Source organism: Mercenaria mercenaria, chromosome 13, assembly GCF_021730395.1.
Source record: "Mercenaria mercenaria strain notata chromosome 13, MADL_Memer_1, whole genome shotgun sequence".
NCBI classification, from domain to species: domain Eukaryota; kingdom Metazoa; phylum Mollusca; class Bivalvia; order Venerida; family Veneridae; genus Mercenaria; species Mercenaria mercenaria.
Window position 1 is genome coordinate 39,541,825 of NC_069373.1, and position 18,119 is coordinate 39,559,943.

The 18,119-nt window shown below is 36.1% G+C and overlaps 2 protein-coding genes across 5 annotated transcripts in view; both read right to left on the minus strand.

The window, feature by feature from the left end:
• Positions 1–4,357, minus strand: part of LOC128547897 (universal stress protein Slr1101-like) — a 34,884-nt gene extending 30,527 nt beyond the window's left edge. The window contains exons 1-2 of the mRNA XM_053521616.1: positions 4,337–4,357; positions 363–464 (exon numbers count right to left, since the gene is read on the minus strand). Coding sequence (XP_053377591.1) covers positions 363–444 — 82 coding nt within the window. The 5' untranslated portion in view covers positions 445–464; positions 4,337–4,357. The remainder of the gene's footprint in view (positions 1–362; positions 465–4,336) is intronic.
• A 1,428-nt stretch (positions 4,358–5,785) lies between these two features.
• LOC128547896 (alpha-L-fucosidase-like) overlaps positions 5,786–18,119 on the minus strand; it is an 83,200-nt gene continuing 70,866 nt past the window's right edge. For 2 of the 4 annotated variants that reach the window (XM_053521610.1, XM_053521609.1), the window contains exons 9-10: positions 7,112–7,199; positions 5,786–6,442 (exon numbers count right to left, since the gene is read on the minus strand). In XM_053521610.1, the coding sequence (XP_053377585.1) occupies positions 6,307–6,442; positions 7,112–7,199 (224 nt within the window). In that variant the 3' untranslated portion in view covers positions 5,786–6,306. The remainder of the gene's footprint in view (positions 6,443–7,111; positions 7,200–18,119) is intronic. The other 2 variants (XM_053521608.1, XM_053521607.1) reach the window with 2 other exon arrangements.

Here is an 18,119-nt window from a genome sequence, read left to right on the forward strand (position 1 = left end):
ATAACTGTTAAATAAACGAAACTGTCCTAAAAATAACCAAGTGAGTCAGGACGCAAATGTAATTACAAATGCATATCGTCTGAATACGATAAATGTATACCTGCTATTTTTCTTACATTTTGAAGTACATTGGTATAGCGCAATATATTTACATACCTCAATTGCTTAAGGGAATGGAAAAATACTATCTTAACCTCTCGGTCAAGCAGGTATTTGAATGATTTTAACTACTATCCTCATTTTTTGGCAACCCGCCTAATATAGCCACGTGGTTTACTTCAGGTATTGATAAAACGATGTAATCAACATGTAAAATCTATAACGCAAGTGTAGATATAAATAAATAAAATACATATACTTACATTTGAGAGCCTTCTCTGCGTATTCACTGTCATCAATTCCTATAACAACAACACGTTTTCCTTCTGATCCCTTTGATGCCATTTTGTCTTCTGCTTGAATTACTAAAAACAAAAAAGTGCAGACGACTTCTGAAACACAGCAATATCCCAAACGAATGCCACAATCAATTAAGGCAATCCCAATTTTCTTGCTTTATAACTTTCTCGCGAAATAACTTTTCTCCTGCTGAAAATATTAATGAAATTCCTACAAGCTAACTACCACTACTTGTAGTTGTCGAGATGAATGACTAACTACGGGGGAATACGGCGTTCGATAATCATAATGCAGATAACTACGGGAGCGTTGAGAACATTGAACTTGAACTTAGTACTTTCCATTTAACGATAAACGACAAGTCCGGTTAAAAAAATTTAAGATAGAGTCCTTTCTGTTCAATTCAATAAGGGGGTTCGCTATAAATAAGTCAGAAATAAAAATATCAGTTGCACAATGACAGATATATTTGCAAGCCTTTTGTGTACTAAACATTTCAATCGAAATGTCACATTATGTGGCTGGAATTCATTAAAATGTACTAAAAAAGTCTTCAAAATGAACATGTTTTATGTTTCTAACTGTTTTAAAGTACCAGAAATTGCAGTAAGACCTTACTTATTAAATGTATTAGTTCCATAAATATCTCTTTGACAATGTTTAACAGTATCAAAGTTTGGAATTGATTTTTTATAGCTTAAAAATTGTATTGATTATGAGGTGAGTTTAAATTTGCGGATAATTCCTAACTGGTATAGGAAACAGTGCTGGATAAATACGAACTTAGAATGGATAAACACCTAACCAAACGAAAACGGCTGTTCGTCTGTGCTTTTTATGGACTGTTGATGCTCGAAGTTCTTTGATCTACCCACCCCTGCAGGGGTGTGGGATTCCTGTGTCCAACTTATCCGACTCGTGATTTTTTTTGCCGGCGGACAAGTGCATTTTTCATTCTGTGTGTCCGCGGACAAGCATACTTTTTCAGGTAAAAAATGAGAAAACATAAAATATCATTTAGATTGTGTGTTGCTTCAAGTGTATGGAGGTGATAAAGATAATGGGTTCTTTGACTAGGATCCTAGATGTAAATGACACACAACATCTGGAAAAAGAAGGTATTTACCCCTAGAAAACACCTAACAGGATTGTCAAGGGGTACGGATCCGTAGTTCTAGAATCAGAATCTAGAGGTACGGATCCGTACCCCTAGACAATTACATATAAAGTCAAATTATTTCATGATAACCATGCGCTCACAGTTGTTCATTTAAAAAAAATCGTGTTATGTCCGAGTTTTGACAACTAAAAAATACATGTCCGAGTTTCTACTACAGCATGTCCGAGTTTCAGCTGCACTGTCCGAGCCATACCGTTTCGCCCGAAGGTACATTTTCTTCGTATTTTTCGGAATGCTTCAACCATTACCGTGCAACTGGATACGAAATGGGAAACTAATGCTGTTATAAGTAAAGGGAAGTAATCCAAAGGAAGCTATCGCCATTTAGTAAAGTATAGCAATCTGTCAAATTTGTTCATTCGAATTTTGTCCGAGTTTCTACGGATTTACCCTATATATTCCTGTCCGGTGACTGGTAGGCACCCAGTAGACCTCTGTGACTTTGACCTTGGCATCCTTGTAGATTCTATCGTCCTAAATCAGGTTGTTCTAAAGGTATCACTTATCCCCTTTTAGGGGCCGCCAAAACTACCGATAAAATAGAAAAAGAAATCATTTCTGCGCTACTTCTCACGAATATACTAGAAAATCCGTGACTTGTTACCTCCCAGACGGTCCTTTATTTATTTATTTTTTTTGGATTTAACGTCGCACCGACACATGATAGGTCATATGATGAAACAACAACACATAGGCACACGAGTTAGACCTGGTTTTAGTAGATCTATATGTCTTCACAATACCTGGAACCTTATGTTTGATTTAGCATGTAGATCTATAGAGCGGGTTCGGGGTTATTCGGCCGTTTAATTAATTCAATACCATATGGGGAACATTTTAGTTTCGATTTCGAATTCTAGTGAGTCTAAATATAGATCAGACTGTCCCGCACATTTTCAGGGGTTAATTGGGGCAAAACATTGTAAGAATTGATAACCAGTCAATGCAAGAACTGTCTAGTATCGTCGCCCCATGTCGGCCGTCTTCGATGCTGGTCGGCCACACAGTCGGGTTTCACCGGCCGTGACAAAGTTTTTTAAAAAGACAATGCTGTTTTGATACAGAAAACGTAATAATTGTTTAATGAATCAAATTCAGCACTCAAAATTCATTTGAAACATATCTACGACATAAATTTACGGGAACAAACATGAAGAACATGTCACATGCTGTAAATCCTTTAAAAATTAATGCCGAAACAATTTCAGAATTTAAGAATGTAGACAAAGTAACAGAAGTAGCTTGGTCAGTATCCTTAATCATTTAAGAGAGTGACCATGCTCTATGTGAAACTTCTGTTACTTTGTCTACATTCCTAAAATTTGAAAAGTCTAATCAACAATAGACACACACAAATAATGTTAGGTGTTCGTCATTCAATTTCAACACAATTTCACACAAATGCAACACATGCCCAGTAAACTCTGGAACACCAGATTGTTGGGGGGTTAAACGTACGTCACACTGACACAATGGCACTTGCCTGCTTTTGATGGTGGAAAAAGGCCCCCGGGCAACTGGGTGAAGGGCAAGTGGTTCTGTGTCAGCGACCTCAACCACTTGGCCACGGAGACCCGCGGCCGGCCCTCTGCACACTGGTTACTACCTAAATGCCGACTCGTATATAAAAGACAGAAAAATAATGAAATATTTTTTTTATAGAATTAGAGTTGTCCCAAAGATTAATGCGATCGGCCCTCAATGCCCACAAACGTATTATTAGGCTAAATTTTCTAGGCAATTCATTTGTGTACATTTACAGATCAAAACACAAAGTAGAAGTTATAATATGTTCTTTTCATATCTGGACAAATATGTAGATCTATATTAGTCATAAGAAAAAAATGCAGCTGTTTGGGGTTCGCAACGAGATCGCCAAAATAACAAACAACACTGCTCTTGAAAAGCATGGGAATCCAGTCTGAAATTTTCTAGCTTTTTTTTTCTACCTGCAAATTGACAAGTTGATAATCGACGAATGAATTATAAACTCGATGAATGCCAATTAACACTAATTAGAGCAAATTAAGTGGGATCTTTAATGCGTGATTTCTTCTTATTAAAACAATTATTTATACAATCAGTCATGTATATCGGTATATAACATTTTATTGTAGATATCAAAATAACATTTAAAGTACTTTTTTCTCTTAAATGATTTTTTTGTGCAAGTGTCCGAGTTGACAAGAATTGTAAAAATTTCGTCGGCCTTCCTCGGCCACTCTAAAAATAAATTTGAAACATCTTCAACCTCCATCAAGCGTTTACGAACATAGATTATACGATATTGATTGATAAGATTGTAAACTCGATTCCTTGAAACTACATTTTGTTTGACCTTGAAATTTTAATAAATTATACATGTCGAATGTTAAATATAGATAAGTTACTGCTGCTAAAATTAAAACTGAAAACGTAATGAATATCATTGATTTTCAATTTTTTAAAAATGGCGGACTGAAAACTTCCGTATTTGCGCAAATTGACTCAACAACGGCATAAATAAAGAGTGTTTCTGTCCAGTGGCCGGTTACTGCCGACGGCCGGCCAGACCCGAACCCGCTCTATGTTGTGTAAACTTGATTTTCACATGCTTTGCACTTATGGTCTTCGCAAAGTCTTACATATATATAATGGTACTTTACTTACTCAACCACAAGAGCCAGTCGTATTCCTCTCATTGATTTATTGATAAAAACATGGTAGATCTATAGTGGGTGGGGGAGGGTGGCAGATCGTCTGCTTCCAATCACTTACCTGCTGTGCTGTTGATGTTTACAATCTGTGTACATAGACCGTGACGTCACTGTAACTTGCGTCAGTGTGCAAGTGTAAAACCCGCTACCTTTTTGTTGACTGACAAACGAATTACACCGAAATAAGTCCCCAGACCTGTAACTAAAATATTGCTGTGCATAGAAACTGGGATATAAATTAGCAGGGGCCCAGTAGCCCATGGCCCCTAGATTTTGGGCTGGGCCCCTAAATTTTTGGAGAAAATGCCCATGTACCTATGTTGAACATTTATTTTTGTCAGTCTGGGCCCCTAAATAAAAATAGATCTACCTACTTTATATCCCTGAAGCTAATCTTGTGTTTGTTTTATTTCACAAACATTGAACATTATGAAACTGAAAAAGCGGTTGTCAAAGTTCTTATTACTGCAGTAAAGTTAAATGACAAAATAGGCAAATTTATAACCTACCTCTAGATTCTAAGTAGATCTAGGCCTATTGTCTCAATAGATTACTAATTTCAAAGACCTTTACACAGATAGGGCAACCCCAAAATTTATTAGATCTATTTATTAAGAATATTTTCTCTCACTAAAGTTGTGTGTACCCCGCCTGCTCAAAATCCGTACGAAACTGTAGCATACACGGTTCAGCTTATCGGGATACGCTGTTAGCATCTCGTTGGATATGGAATAAACCGACTGCAGTTGCCTCCCTTAGGCCTATGCTTAACTCGACAACTGACTTAGCACTCATACTAGCAAATAACATGCTTATTCTTCGGAAAGATTATTCAGCAAAATTTTAATACATTATTATCCTCCTACAAACGAAGTTTCTGTGTAGGTATAAGATACAGGCAGGCCATCTTAGTAATAGTTATGGCTGACTGGTAAGGGTGACTGACCGGTAGGTCCGCGTTGTGAACAATTTATGACACCAAAACAGACATGTGGGTTGGGTGTCGGTCCAAACAGTGTAGTGTAATGTAATGTGCCCTTGGACTTACGCAAAATTAGCGTGAGGTGCAAACCACTTTCACAACTTGATTCCAATGAAGCTTCATAACGTCGTCGACTGGGTGTATAGATGTGCGTAACATTTTCTTTGCATATATTGGTGCATGGAAGTCTATCGTGTCTGCAACTTCCACGGTTTCAAATATTGCATTGCATTTCAATATGCGCCTTTCGGCGTTTATTTCCTCTAACTAAGTACTCCTATGCATCACCTTCAGTGACAATTTCATTGCCTTACAATCTCGTTTGATTTCAAGCTTGATTAATTAATTCTTATCCATCAGAGCTTCGTCAGAATCTAGAGACGATCTAGGAACCATACAGTAAACCTCTGGTATGCAATGATGACTAGATTGACTGTGCTATTTTCTGTTGGAGAGATTCTATGTACAAGTCATGATAAACATCGGCAAAACACACATGGCAACAAGCAATAATTTAATTAAACTTTATTTGCTGTACCCGAAAAATAATATATAATAGATAAATATATTATAGAAAAATAGCTGGAATTGCACAATGAGTATCACGAATCAGCATCATTTTAATGCACCGGCCTTACATACAGTTTCAAAATACATTTGTATTTTATACTGCTTTGGAATGCAAATTGTTGACAATTTGAAAATTCCACATAAAATGCCTTTCACATGTCAATCGAGTAAATGTTTGTAACTATAATGTTTGTAAAATGTAATAATGGGCATACTGTCCTTGTACAGTAATTGTCTGTCCATCTATCCATATATCTTAACTCATAAATACGTATAGATTTATGAAGGTGTCAAGTACTTAACAAATGAAAAAAAAAACAAAAAAAAAAACAACAAAAAACAAATAACAAAAAAAAAAACAAAACTGCACGGCAAACTTTTTCGCAGCCGCAGCTTGCGACACTGGCCTGACCTAAACTGCAATGTTTAACCGTAGAGATTCAAAAACTAAAAACCTGATACCTTTAAAAGGTAATACATTAAATCCATTTTTGTCGTCTCCGTTTGCAAGTATAGGTGTAAAGGACAAACAGTACGCATGCGCTTAGGATCCATGAAAAAGTCACAACGCCATCTGGCATCTGCGTTTTATCTTCCGCTTTTAACTCTTCTAAACTGAAGATAGAGAAAAATTGAAATAAGTCTGAACCGTAAAATGCATGCTAATATATACTATATCTGATTTTTTGCGTTCAAATACTTTGTTTCTTTTTGCTAATTTAGAAATGATTTCGGACACCGGCGGGTAGCACAGAAACGTGGGACTTCCCTATACTACACCTTGATTGGAAACATGTTATACCGCTTATCAGAAATAACTTAACTTTTCACCTTTCTTTGTAAACCGTTCTAATTAAGAAAAAAAACCGCCTCGGTAGCCTAGTGGTAGAGCGTCCGCTTCGAGAGCGGGAGGTCGTGGGTTCGATCCCAGGCCGCGTCCTACCAAAGACGTAAAAAATGGTACTAGTAGCTTCCTCGCTTGGCGCTCAGTATTAAGAGGATAGTGCAAGGACTATTCAGCCCGGTGTCAGTATAATGTGACTGGGCGGGGTATCATGCCACGTGTCTACGGCGTGATATTACAGTGAAGCAGCATTATAAAGTTGGGCATTGTGCTCACTGCTACAAGTAGACACCGTCGTTTATATGACTGAAAAATTGTTTAAAAAGACGTTAAACCCGAACACACACACTAATTACGAAAAACACTTCAATTCTATTTAATAGATTTTCGTAGAAAAATATGTTGAAATAGAAAATAAGAATATTATTGTTAATACATACAAGTTCCCGTCAGCTTCATCAACCGATCTCGCTATCCTGTGCAACACAACGTTGTTACGATCGTCCAGCATATACACCCCACCATCCCCTATAAAAAAAGAGATTCAAAATGTTATTGCTGCCCTTAGTTAAGTGTATCAGACCTAGACAAATCATCAAGGATATTGACGATGCCGCGATCATGTTGTCTACAACTGGAGGTGATTTGACGTTACATTCAATTTCAGTTAATATTTTCTTGGGGTTTCTGTTTCAAAGTTGCCATGAATATGATTTCTGACCCTCTAATACTACATCGAAATGGCTTTAAACATGGAACACGCATTCAAATAATCGTAATCACTACGAAGTCAATAATCAAAAGCAACCTATTGTTGAACTACTTTCAAAAATTACATCACGTTTCTACGAAAAATCACCCAGTCATACCTGTTGTTCCAAGTACTAGTATTGGCTAAATATCATTTGAGGTTGTGGACAAGAGTGACCCAATCTGACTGAAGTACTTGATCTTCTAAACGAAGATCTGAAAACGACACATTCACATTCGTCTTCTGTATATTTTGGATTTCCAATATTGCTATTTTTATTTTCGCAAATCTATTTTTGTTTGAACCAATCAGACAACTTGTTCGAATGTCAAAGAGTAAGAAAAAGTTTTAATTAATCCAGGGCTCGAACCTGGGACCTCTCGTTTACAGCGCAAGTGCCCTACCGACTGCCCTACCGACTGAGCTAACCGGCTATCTGAAATCTCTCGACATAAAACTTGTTGATATCGAAACTCAAGGCTTTATAAAGCTTACAGAATGCTGTAAGGTAGCTTTTGATTGGCTAGCGGAAGGGTTGTCAGAACGAGGCCATCAATAGCTCGTTGTCAGATCCTATGCGTAGCGTAATAGGAGATGTACTTTAGTCAGATTGAGAGTGACCTGACCTTTGATCAACTTAATCATCACAAGTAAATGCGTATGCTTTTGTTATCAAACAGCCTCCAGTTGTTAATCGGAAAACAGTTTAGAAACAGTCAGTGTAGCCTTGAACTTTGACCTCTAAGCTATTGAGGTCATCTATCGAAGCTTCGTAAGAGAATTATCTACTTACAATAGACAGTTCCCTATAATGTAGGAGATATATGGGTCTAATTTATTGATCAGCACCTATTTCCGATTTCAAGAATCTAATACTGACTCTAAAAGTAAAGTGCATCTGTTGACCGAAGACAACCTTCTTACGTCTGACGGCTGTAAGCTTGAACATTTTCCAGTCTATGCAATTTTAGTCAATAGGCCACATTTGACTTTGACTTTTAGTCTACCTACCTCAAAATACAATAGGGTCATAAACGAACCACATACAATTATCAAAATTAAATCAATGAAGTTCGACAGTCCAATTCTACCGTTATTATCTAAAAACTTTTACTTTTTGGCTCCAGAAGGGTCATCTATTGATGACATGTAATCAGCCTATAAAGTTTGAGGAATTTCAGAATCACAAGCCAATGTGCCTTTCACATAACGACCACTAATACTAGACACTTATTAATCAGGTCTGTCTTCTCTTTTCAAGATCACTGCGACTTTTGACCAAATGATCCCGAAACAGTGGTCAGCTAATGACCAAGTTCTGATCTAGAAGTACTCTCCGACCAACTACTAAGTATATGTCTCCCTCCTCTTCTTTGAAGAGGGACATAGATATATGTAGGACAAATGTGCCTATTAAATATATGAAAACTTTTGCCACAAAAAAAAAAGAGAGTAAAAACAGAAAACTGATACAAATGAAAAAAATCACGAGGAAAACAGCTTTTGATATCATGTAATAAAACATTTGAAAAAATGACTTGCCGCTCAATAGCAAATATTATTGGTGCTTGGTCCTTTGGACCTAAAGCATTAGTTAATATTAATTTATTTTAGCTTGATTGTGATGAAAGTTTCAAGCTTATTTGAACGAGTCTTGAGTCCGCTTCCTGGAAAAAACAGTACTGGTGTCATATGAGAAGGCGTGTTAGTAACACCAGCAGTGTGGCTCAAACCCATGGGTTTAGCTGCTGGCACCTAGACCAGTGCAAGCCATTCAATAAGAGTATAAACTAAAGCAATAATAATCAAGTGGTATCAGGAACAAGTGCTCTTAGAGAAGAGAGGGCACTTAACTATATTGTAATAGTGCACATCTGCAGAAACTATAGCTGTCACTGGCCCGATTAATACCCCCATAATTCTACTTTGTCAGAGGGTGCAAACATTTCCAGTGAGAAGTTTCTGAGAAACTCAAACAGATAACAAAATTGGGAGATAGGGTGAGATGGGGAACTTATCCAAAGTTCACTTAATTTCAATACCTTGAATAGTCACATCGACACAATTATAGGTCATATGGCTACATTCCAGCTTTTGACCGTAGAAGGAAGACCCTACAGGTACCCCTCTTTGCATCCTTCAATCATTGGCAGGCACCTGGGTAGAACAACTGACCTTCCATAAGCCAGATGTACTGCTTCCTCAAATGAAGAATTCAATGCGGTTGGAACCTTCATCGGTAAGGGCTGAGTGATTGAAGTCAGTGACATTAATCACTTTGCCAAGGAGGCTCCATTCAATAGTTTTTAAGTTGTGTTCAGGACACGAAATACAAAGGACACATATGAAGTCAATTTGTGACCTTAATCTTTAACATACCAACCGAGTGCATGCCCTATGCACATCATCTCACCGCTACCTACTTATATGCCAAGTTTTAGTCAATACCTTGAATGGTCTGAAACACAATATATCCTTGACAGAACTGACATTTCTGTGACCTTCACCTCTGACCTACAGACCTGGTTCATGCACTCTGCACATCGTCTCATGGCCACCTACCTACTACATGCCAAGACCGAAGTCATTACCTTGAATAGTTATTAAGTTATGCTCCAGACAAGGAGGACGAATTTGACCTTTGAGCTCCATCTGAGACCTTGATCTTTGATCTACCAACCCAATTCATGCGCTCTGTACATCTGATCGATACCTACCTATATGCCAAGTATAAAGTCAATACCTTGAACGGTTATTGAGTTATACTCTGGACATGTAATATGACAGACAGATAGACAGAACGACAGATGCACCATCACATAATACATTTGTTTTTCCAAAACGGGTGTATAATGATACATTTTTGCAAACCAGAGGGATGCCATAGTTCTCTAGTTCCCAAGATATTGATGAACCTCTGATGGATGAGAATGATAACAATATAGATGGGGGCAGTAGTTAATAATACAGTGTGAAACTGAGATCCTTGCCATAAACCTTTAACCTGAAAGCAATGCTGAGGCGAATACAATAGCCCTCTATATGTATCAAGCAGATAAGCTAAAACTGATTTAATGAAGTCTATCAGTACTTAAACAACCTTATTTTTACCAAATAAAATCTCCATAAACTTTTGCAGCCTGCCTATGATGGACACAAAATAGTTGCTACATACCTTAATTCATGATATTGTGAGAAAGTGGGTTTTATCTTCTAAAAGATGTCCTTTTTTAGCCTTAAGGTTGGTTATGTCAACTAAACAAAAGAACAAAAAGTGACTCGCAAATTTTGAAGCAGTTAAACTTTATTTACCCCAAGATACATACAAAAATAAACAATATCACATAGAGATTTCAAGGATTACATATCAGAACTGTCTAGGATTACTTTGATAAAAAAGAGCTGTTTGTACAACATACATACCCCCTATGGTGGACTGTCCATTTTGTTCAATCCCGAGATAACTATAATCTTTCCCTTAGACCTACTGACCCGTCAACACAATGAGGGTCATGTACAGATCGCAGACAGTCATCCTATTAAGTAGTAGGAATGGGTCGATAACTCGGTTAATTGGATCTGATTTGATTTCTAGGTGAAACAGGTTTCAATTTTGCAAAACCGCTAATTACTTTCAAACAATAACATCCTACAATCCCAATAAAATGTATATTACTGCATGTAGACATTACATCTTTGACAGCAACATACCTGAATGTGTTTATCGGTATGATTAAAATAAAATAACCAAAATATGACTTATTGATTATCACACTGCTTGCAAAAGATAAAGTCCGTAAGTTCCTAATGAAGTCAGCTGCCTGAAGTACCTTGATACAGTCGTCAGGAAAGAAAACAGCATTTTAAATATGGCGGCTGATTAACTGGTTCGATTTGATTTCATACAAAGGATTAACCTTAACAACTGTAGGTAAGTAAGTGTTCTTTAAATATTGAGTGGAAACCGTTTACAGTACCAATATCAGTGAATCCTTGACCTTTGACCTAAAATAATAAGAATCATCTACTGACCACAGGCAACCATCCTTGAAAGTTTGAACACTGAAGGCCTAAAAGTTATTTATGTACTGAATAGGAACTGCATTCTGTATCACGATCAGTGTGGCCTTGACATTTGAACTACTGATTCCCAAAACAATAGTCACTGTAGCTTAAAGTGTTCTTTAGTTAATGTGTGAAAACCTTTTTCAGTCTAAAGGTCACTTTGACCTTGACTTTTGACCTACTGGTCCCTAAGTGTTCTTTAGTTAATGTGTGAAAACCTTTTTCAGTCTAAAGGTCACTTTGACCTTGACTTTTGACCTACTGGTCCCTAAGTGTTCTTTAGTTAATGTGCGAAAACCTTTTTCAGTCTAAAGGTCACTTTGACCTTGACTTTTGACCTACTGATCCCTAAGTGTTCTTTAGTTAATGTGCGAAAACCTTTTTCAGTCTAAAAGTCACTTTGACCTTGACTTTTGACCTACTGATCCCCAAAACAAATTGTTTTAGTTGTTGAGAGGAAACTTTTTTCAGTCTCAAGGTCACTGTCATGTCAACCTTTGACATACTGACCCTAAAACAATAGCAGTTATCTACTGACAATATGATCCTATGACATCTGACTACCGTGAGTTTTAAGTGTTTGCTAGTCATTGATTGGAAACCAAATAGTCTACAGACACACAGACGGACTAACAATGAGCAGAACTTAACATACCGCCTTTCTTCAAAGGGGTGGGGGCATTAAATTTAACATCACAACAAAGAAAGTTCAAGGTAATATATGACATACATATCTAGTGAAGCAACTTAAAAACAAAATTAACAGAGGAAGAAAGATCTGGGCCCAAATTCATCAACATATAATCCAAGTATGAGAACTAAGACTTTTTAAAAATTCATTCAAATTCAAATTAATGTAACTTCTTTACAAATATATCTTTACTTCTGAAAATTTGGATGTCTTTCTGCAGTTAATGTCGCTATATATATATGTTTTTCTTTTCAAGAAACAACAGAACTAATTGGAAATTTTGCATTTTAAAGTTTGTCAGTATTTCAGACTTGGATTGCTGTTGATTTCTAGATGTAATATATTGCAAACACATATTTTTATTGACAGAACAATATCCCACAGTAAAATACAAGCATTGCTTTTCAGACTAACCAATATATATATATATATATATATATGTTGCCCAGATTGTTTTTTGTGTATGTAATACCTTTTTATAAGTAATACAGCTATGCAACATACACAACGTTTAGAACCAGAGCTCCTGGATTCTCTGTCAGTACTGACATGTTCTACATATGAAACTGACAACTTCCTCCTGGATTCTGTGTCAGTACTGACTTGTTCTACATATGAAACTGACAACTTCCTCCTGGATTCTGTGTCAGTACTGACTTGTTCTACATATGAAACTGACAACTTTCTCCTGGATTCTGTGTCAGTACTGACTTGTTCTACGTATGAAACTGACAACTTTTCTACATATGAAACTGACAACTTCCTCCTGGATTCTGTCTCAGTACTGACTTGTTCTACATATGAAACTGACAACTTCCTCACACTAATAAGATCTTGTGAATAAATTACTACAGATATTTTGTCTTCTTCCAAGTTGTCAATGACAATACTTGCACCTTGGTTCATAGTTTTAAGCCATTGAAAACTTTTGCATTCGTATGGCACTGAAAAATTACTTTACATCTATTGTATAACTACTACTTTTTCAATTTTTCGTAGCAAATACTGGTATATACATTGTAGCAGGTAGTTTTTTCAACAGTTGTAAACCAATTCATAAAAACGTGTTTCCTTTATATCTAAAGAACATTTTCATACTCAAACTAATATTTGAACTCTCACAGTTTTAAGAGTTATTTATACAGCTTAATTGTTCAAATATACACACAGTATGGAAATACATGAGAAGTGATCTAAAAAAGACATATTGCATAGTAACAGTTTAACTTAGAGTAACAGAAGTATTCTTAAATCATATATAGAATGCCTGTTAAGCTCTGGACTTTTAATTATGTTGGTAGGCTAATAAAAAGAATCTACCTTTTTGAAATTCGTGACCAAGACAAAACTCTTGAGAAAACAAGAGGACCATGATGGTCCTGAATCGCTCACCTCTTCCCACATGACCCAGTTTTGAGTATGACGTTGTTTTTTCTATTTTTTGACATAGTGACCTAGTTTTTGAGCTCATGTGACCCAGTTTTGAACTTGACCTAGATATTATCAAGATAAAAATTCTGACCAATTTTCATGAAGATCCATTGAAAAATATGGTCTCTAGAGAGGTCACAAGGTTTTTCTATTATTTGACCTATTGACCTAGTTCTTGAAGGTATGTGACCCTGTTTTGAACTTTACCTAGATATCATCAAGGTGAACATTCTCACTAATTTTCATGAAGATCTCATGAAAAATATGGCCTCTTAAGAGGTCACCACGTTTTTCTATTTTTATACCTACTGGCCTAGTTTTTGACCGCACATGACCCAGTTTCGAAAGTGACCTAGATATCATCAAGGTGAACATTCAGATCAATTTTCATGAAGATCCATTGAAAAATATGGCCTCTAGAGAGGTCAAAAGATTTGAATAATTTTAGACCTACTGACCTAGTTTTTGACCGCAGTTGACTCAGTTTCAAACTTGACCTAGATATCATCAAGGTGAACATTCTGACCAACTTTCATACAGATCCCATGAAAAGTATGGCCTCTAGAGAGGTCACAAGGTTTTTTTATTATTTGACCTACTGACTTAGTTTTTTACGGCTCCTGACCCAGTTTCAAACCTGACCTAGATATCATCAAGGTGAACATTCTGACCAATTTTTATGGAGATCCATTCACAAGTATGGCCTCTAGAGAGGTCACAACGTTTTTCTATTTTTAGACCTACTGACCTAGTTTTTGACCGCACATGACCCTGTTTCGAACTTGACCTAGATATCATCAAGATGAACATTCAGACCAATTTTCATACAGATCCAATGAAAACTATGGCCTTTAGAGAGGTCACAAGGTTTTTCTTTTATTTGACCTACTGACCTAGTTTTTGACGGCACGTGACCCACTTTCGAACTTGACCTCGATATCATCAAGATGAACATTCAGATTAACTTTCATACAGATGCCATGAAAAATATGGCCTCTAGAGAGGTCACAAGGTTTTTCTATTATTTGACCTACTGACCTAGTCCATCAAGGTGAACGTTCTGACCAATTTTCATGAAAATGTCATGAAATATATGGCCTCTAGAGAGGTCACAAGGTTTTTTTATTTTTAGACCTACTGACCTAATTTTTGACAGCACGTGACCCAGTTTTGAACTTGACCTAGATATCATCAAGATGAACATTCAGACCAACTTTCATACAGATCCCATGAAAAATATGGTCTTTAGAGAGGTCACAAGGTTTTTCTATTATTTGACCTACTGACCTAGTTTTTGATGGCATGTGACCGAGTTTCAACTTGACCTAGATATCATCAAGGTGAACTTTCTGACCAATTTTCATGAAGATCTTGTGAAATATATGGCCTTTAGAGAGGTCACAAGGTTTTTCTATTTTTAGACCTACTGACCTAGTTTTTGACGGCACATGACCCAGTTTCAAACTTGACCTAGATATCATCAAGGTGAACATTCTGACCAATTTTCATGAAGATCTTGTGAAATATATGGCCTCTAGAGAGGTCACAAGTTTTTTCTATTTTTAGACCTACTGACCTAGTTTTTGACCGCACGTGACCCAGTTTCGAACATGACCTAGATATCATCAAGGTGAACATTCTGACCAATTTTCATGAAGATCTTGTGAAATATATGGCCTCTAGTGAGGTCACAAGGTTTTTCTATTTTTAGACCTACTGACCTAGTTTTTGACAGCACGTGACCCAGTTTCAAACTTGTCCTAGATATCATCAAGATGAACATTCTGACCAACTTTCATAAAGATCCCATGAAAAATGTGACCTCTAGAGTGGTCACAAGCAAAAGTTTACGGACGCACGCACGGACGACGGACACCGCACGATCACAAAAGCTCACCTTGTCACTTTGTGACAGGTGAGCTAAAAAAACACACATAAATTAGTAAAAATAAGGTTGTTTGACAACAGATCTAGAAATATGTAAAACTGTGAAATCACTTAATTCTGTAGACATAAAAATTTTGTAACTTGGGCTAAATTGGCTACCTCACGTGGATATGAATTTGTGGATTTCAAATTTTGAAAATATAATGAACAGGAATATTACTTGTTTATTTGGATTGAACCTTTACCTTGCTAAATTTCTATAATGAACTTACCCATCTTTCAATTTGGATAGTACTATTAACTGTTAATAGGGGTGCGTACCAAAAATGGTGAACAGTGTAGATCATGATTATACTGCACAGATGTGCAGGCTGATCAAGATCTACATTGGTCGCAATGGCAGAATCAGTCTTGTCCAGCATGATACTGTAGGCGTACTTTTATTAGCGCGGCAAAAATTTAGCGCAAATGCAATTTTTGGTGAAATATCTAATTTTAGCGCTGTCCGAGATTAGGCTATCGGAGATTTACGGAGATTCCTGAAAATATTCGGAAATAAACTTAACCATCGGCAGTTTTTATGTAATTTGTTTCTGCTGTAATTATATGTCATACTGATTGTGAAATCAACTTTTTTCACTGTTGGCAGGCTAAAGAAAGTAGGATTTATTTTAAATTATTTACTTAAGTGTTATACCGTAAATCTCTTCTTGTATTTGATTATAATAATCTGCTTGTTATATATTCTGTATACTAGTTATAATTGCTGAAATAAAACGAGATTGTCACACATATTAATCATTAAATTTCCTTTGTCCTACATGCATTGTGTCTTAATACAAACGTTCACACCTTTCCGTAAACGAGCGACTGCAACAACGGACATGCCCGAAGGTGATACGGAAATCAATAACAACTTGATCAAATGAGAAAAAGCACAAACTACAAGCTTAAATATTTTATTTTGTATGATGATTTATTTAAAATAATAATATGAACAATAAACAGGAATATCATACGAACCTTAAAATATTAGCAAGCAGTGTAACTAGTGCAAACTATCAAGAGTATTTATTTGCAAAAGTTAAAAAAAAACATCATCAAATGAAAATGTACATGAAAATGCTTGGACAAATTAATGCGCGGACATGAATTAGTGCATGTGCGATAGCGCTAAAAGCGCTGTTATTAGTACACCGCTAAAATAAGTAAGCCTACAGTAAGGGTTAATTTTGTTGACCCAATGAACAAAGAAATCCACAAAATATATATTTAGTCTCCCACTAAGATTAATAACTTCACAGTATTTCCAAACATCACTGAGACACAGAAAAACAAAATTCCCACACCTGCATACATCAAGATGGAATGTTGTTAAAGTAAAAATAAAATTGAAAAAAAAAAAAAAATAACATATATAATCACATCTATATAACAAGACAAGCTCCTATCTACTATGTATTAAGTTAAAGGTGGTCAATCAGATTTTGGTCAACAAATACATGTATGTTTGAAATTTTAATAACTGATCATTTACATTTTGTTGTGTTCAAATTACAGATTTTTTTTACTGGAGGTACTTTTTAACATTTGATTTTCCTATCCTGTTTGCCTAACCTAGACAGAGTTATACTTGTCAAAAATTTGCATTGACAACTATATATTAAGCTGAAATTCATTAGAAATATAACATTGCATTATCAGTATTACCTCCCTTTAGCTATTTTGGTTGGTTGGAAAAAAATAAATTCAGAAGCTACACTGAGTTTCTAAAACTTGTCTTTTAGTTCAAACTGTTAAAATATGCCAATACCTGTCAACTGCAAATGTAATACTGGAAATTATGAAGAAACCAAAATTCAAATACTTTCATATTGAAGGGTTGTAATAATAAAATTTCATAAAAAACTAGAGCTGCTTTTCAGAAAAGTGCATGTCTCCCACAACTGCCTAATCATCTGAATAGTAAGTCTGTCTTTGTATACTGTTTACTCATAGAAAATATACCTTTGATAGTTTTGGAGTAAGTTTTGGAGTAAATGGCCTTTCATTATGTATCTGAGTCAACCATGCACCAAGACCTGTATCACTGGCATCAGTATTTTTGATAATTCAAGGGCCATAATTCATAAGTGCCTGGGCTGACTTGGCTAGCTATCAAACTTGGCTGAGGACATATTATCAAACACATTTTGTTCAATTTTGGTGCAGATCGGATGAGAACTGTTTGACTTAAGATTGCGGACAAGATTCGTGACAGACAGACACACAGACAGGAGTAAATCAATGTGTCTCCCACACCACTGTGTGGTGGGAGACATAATAATAAATTACTTACTTCAAATAGGGATCTAACACTATATTATAGATCTTTTTGTACCTTTAATACAGAATATCTGAAAACTAAAAAGTGTGATAAAAAAGTTGCTTAAAATGTAATTGACCACCTTTAAAGCTGTAATATTGAACTGTAGCATAATTAAACCTCCCAAAAAAACAAGAGGGCCATGAAGGCCCTGTATCGCTCACCTGACCTATTGACCTAAAGATCATCAAGATCAACATTCTGACCAAGTTTCATTAAGATATGGTCATAAATGTAGCCTCTAAAGTGTTAACTAGC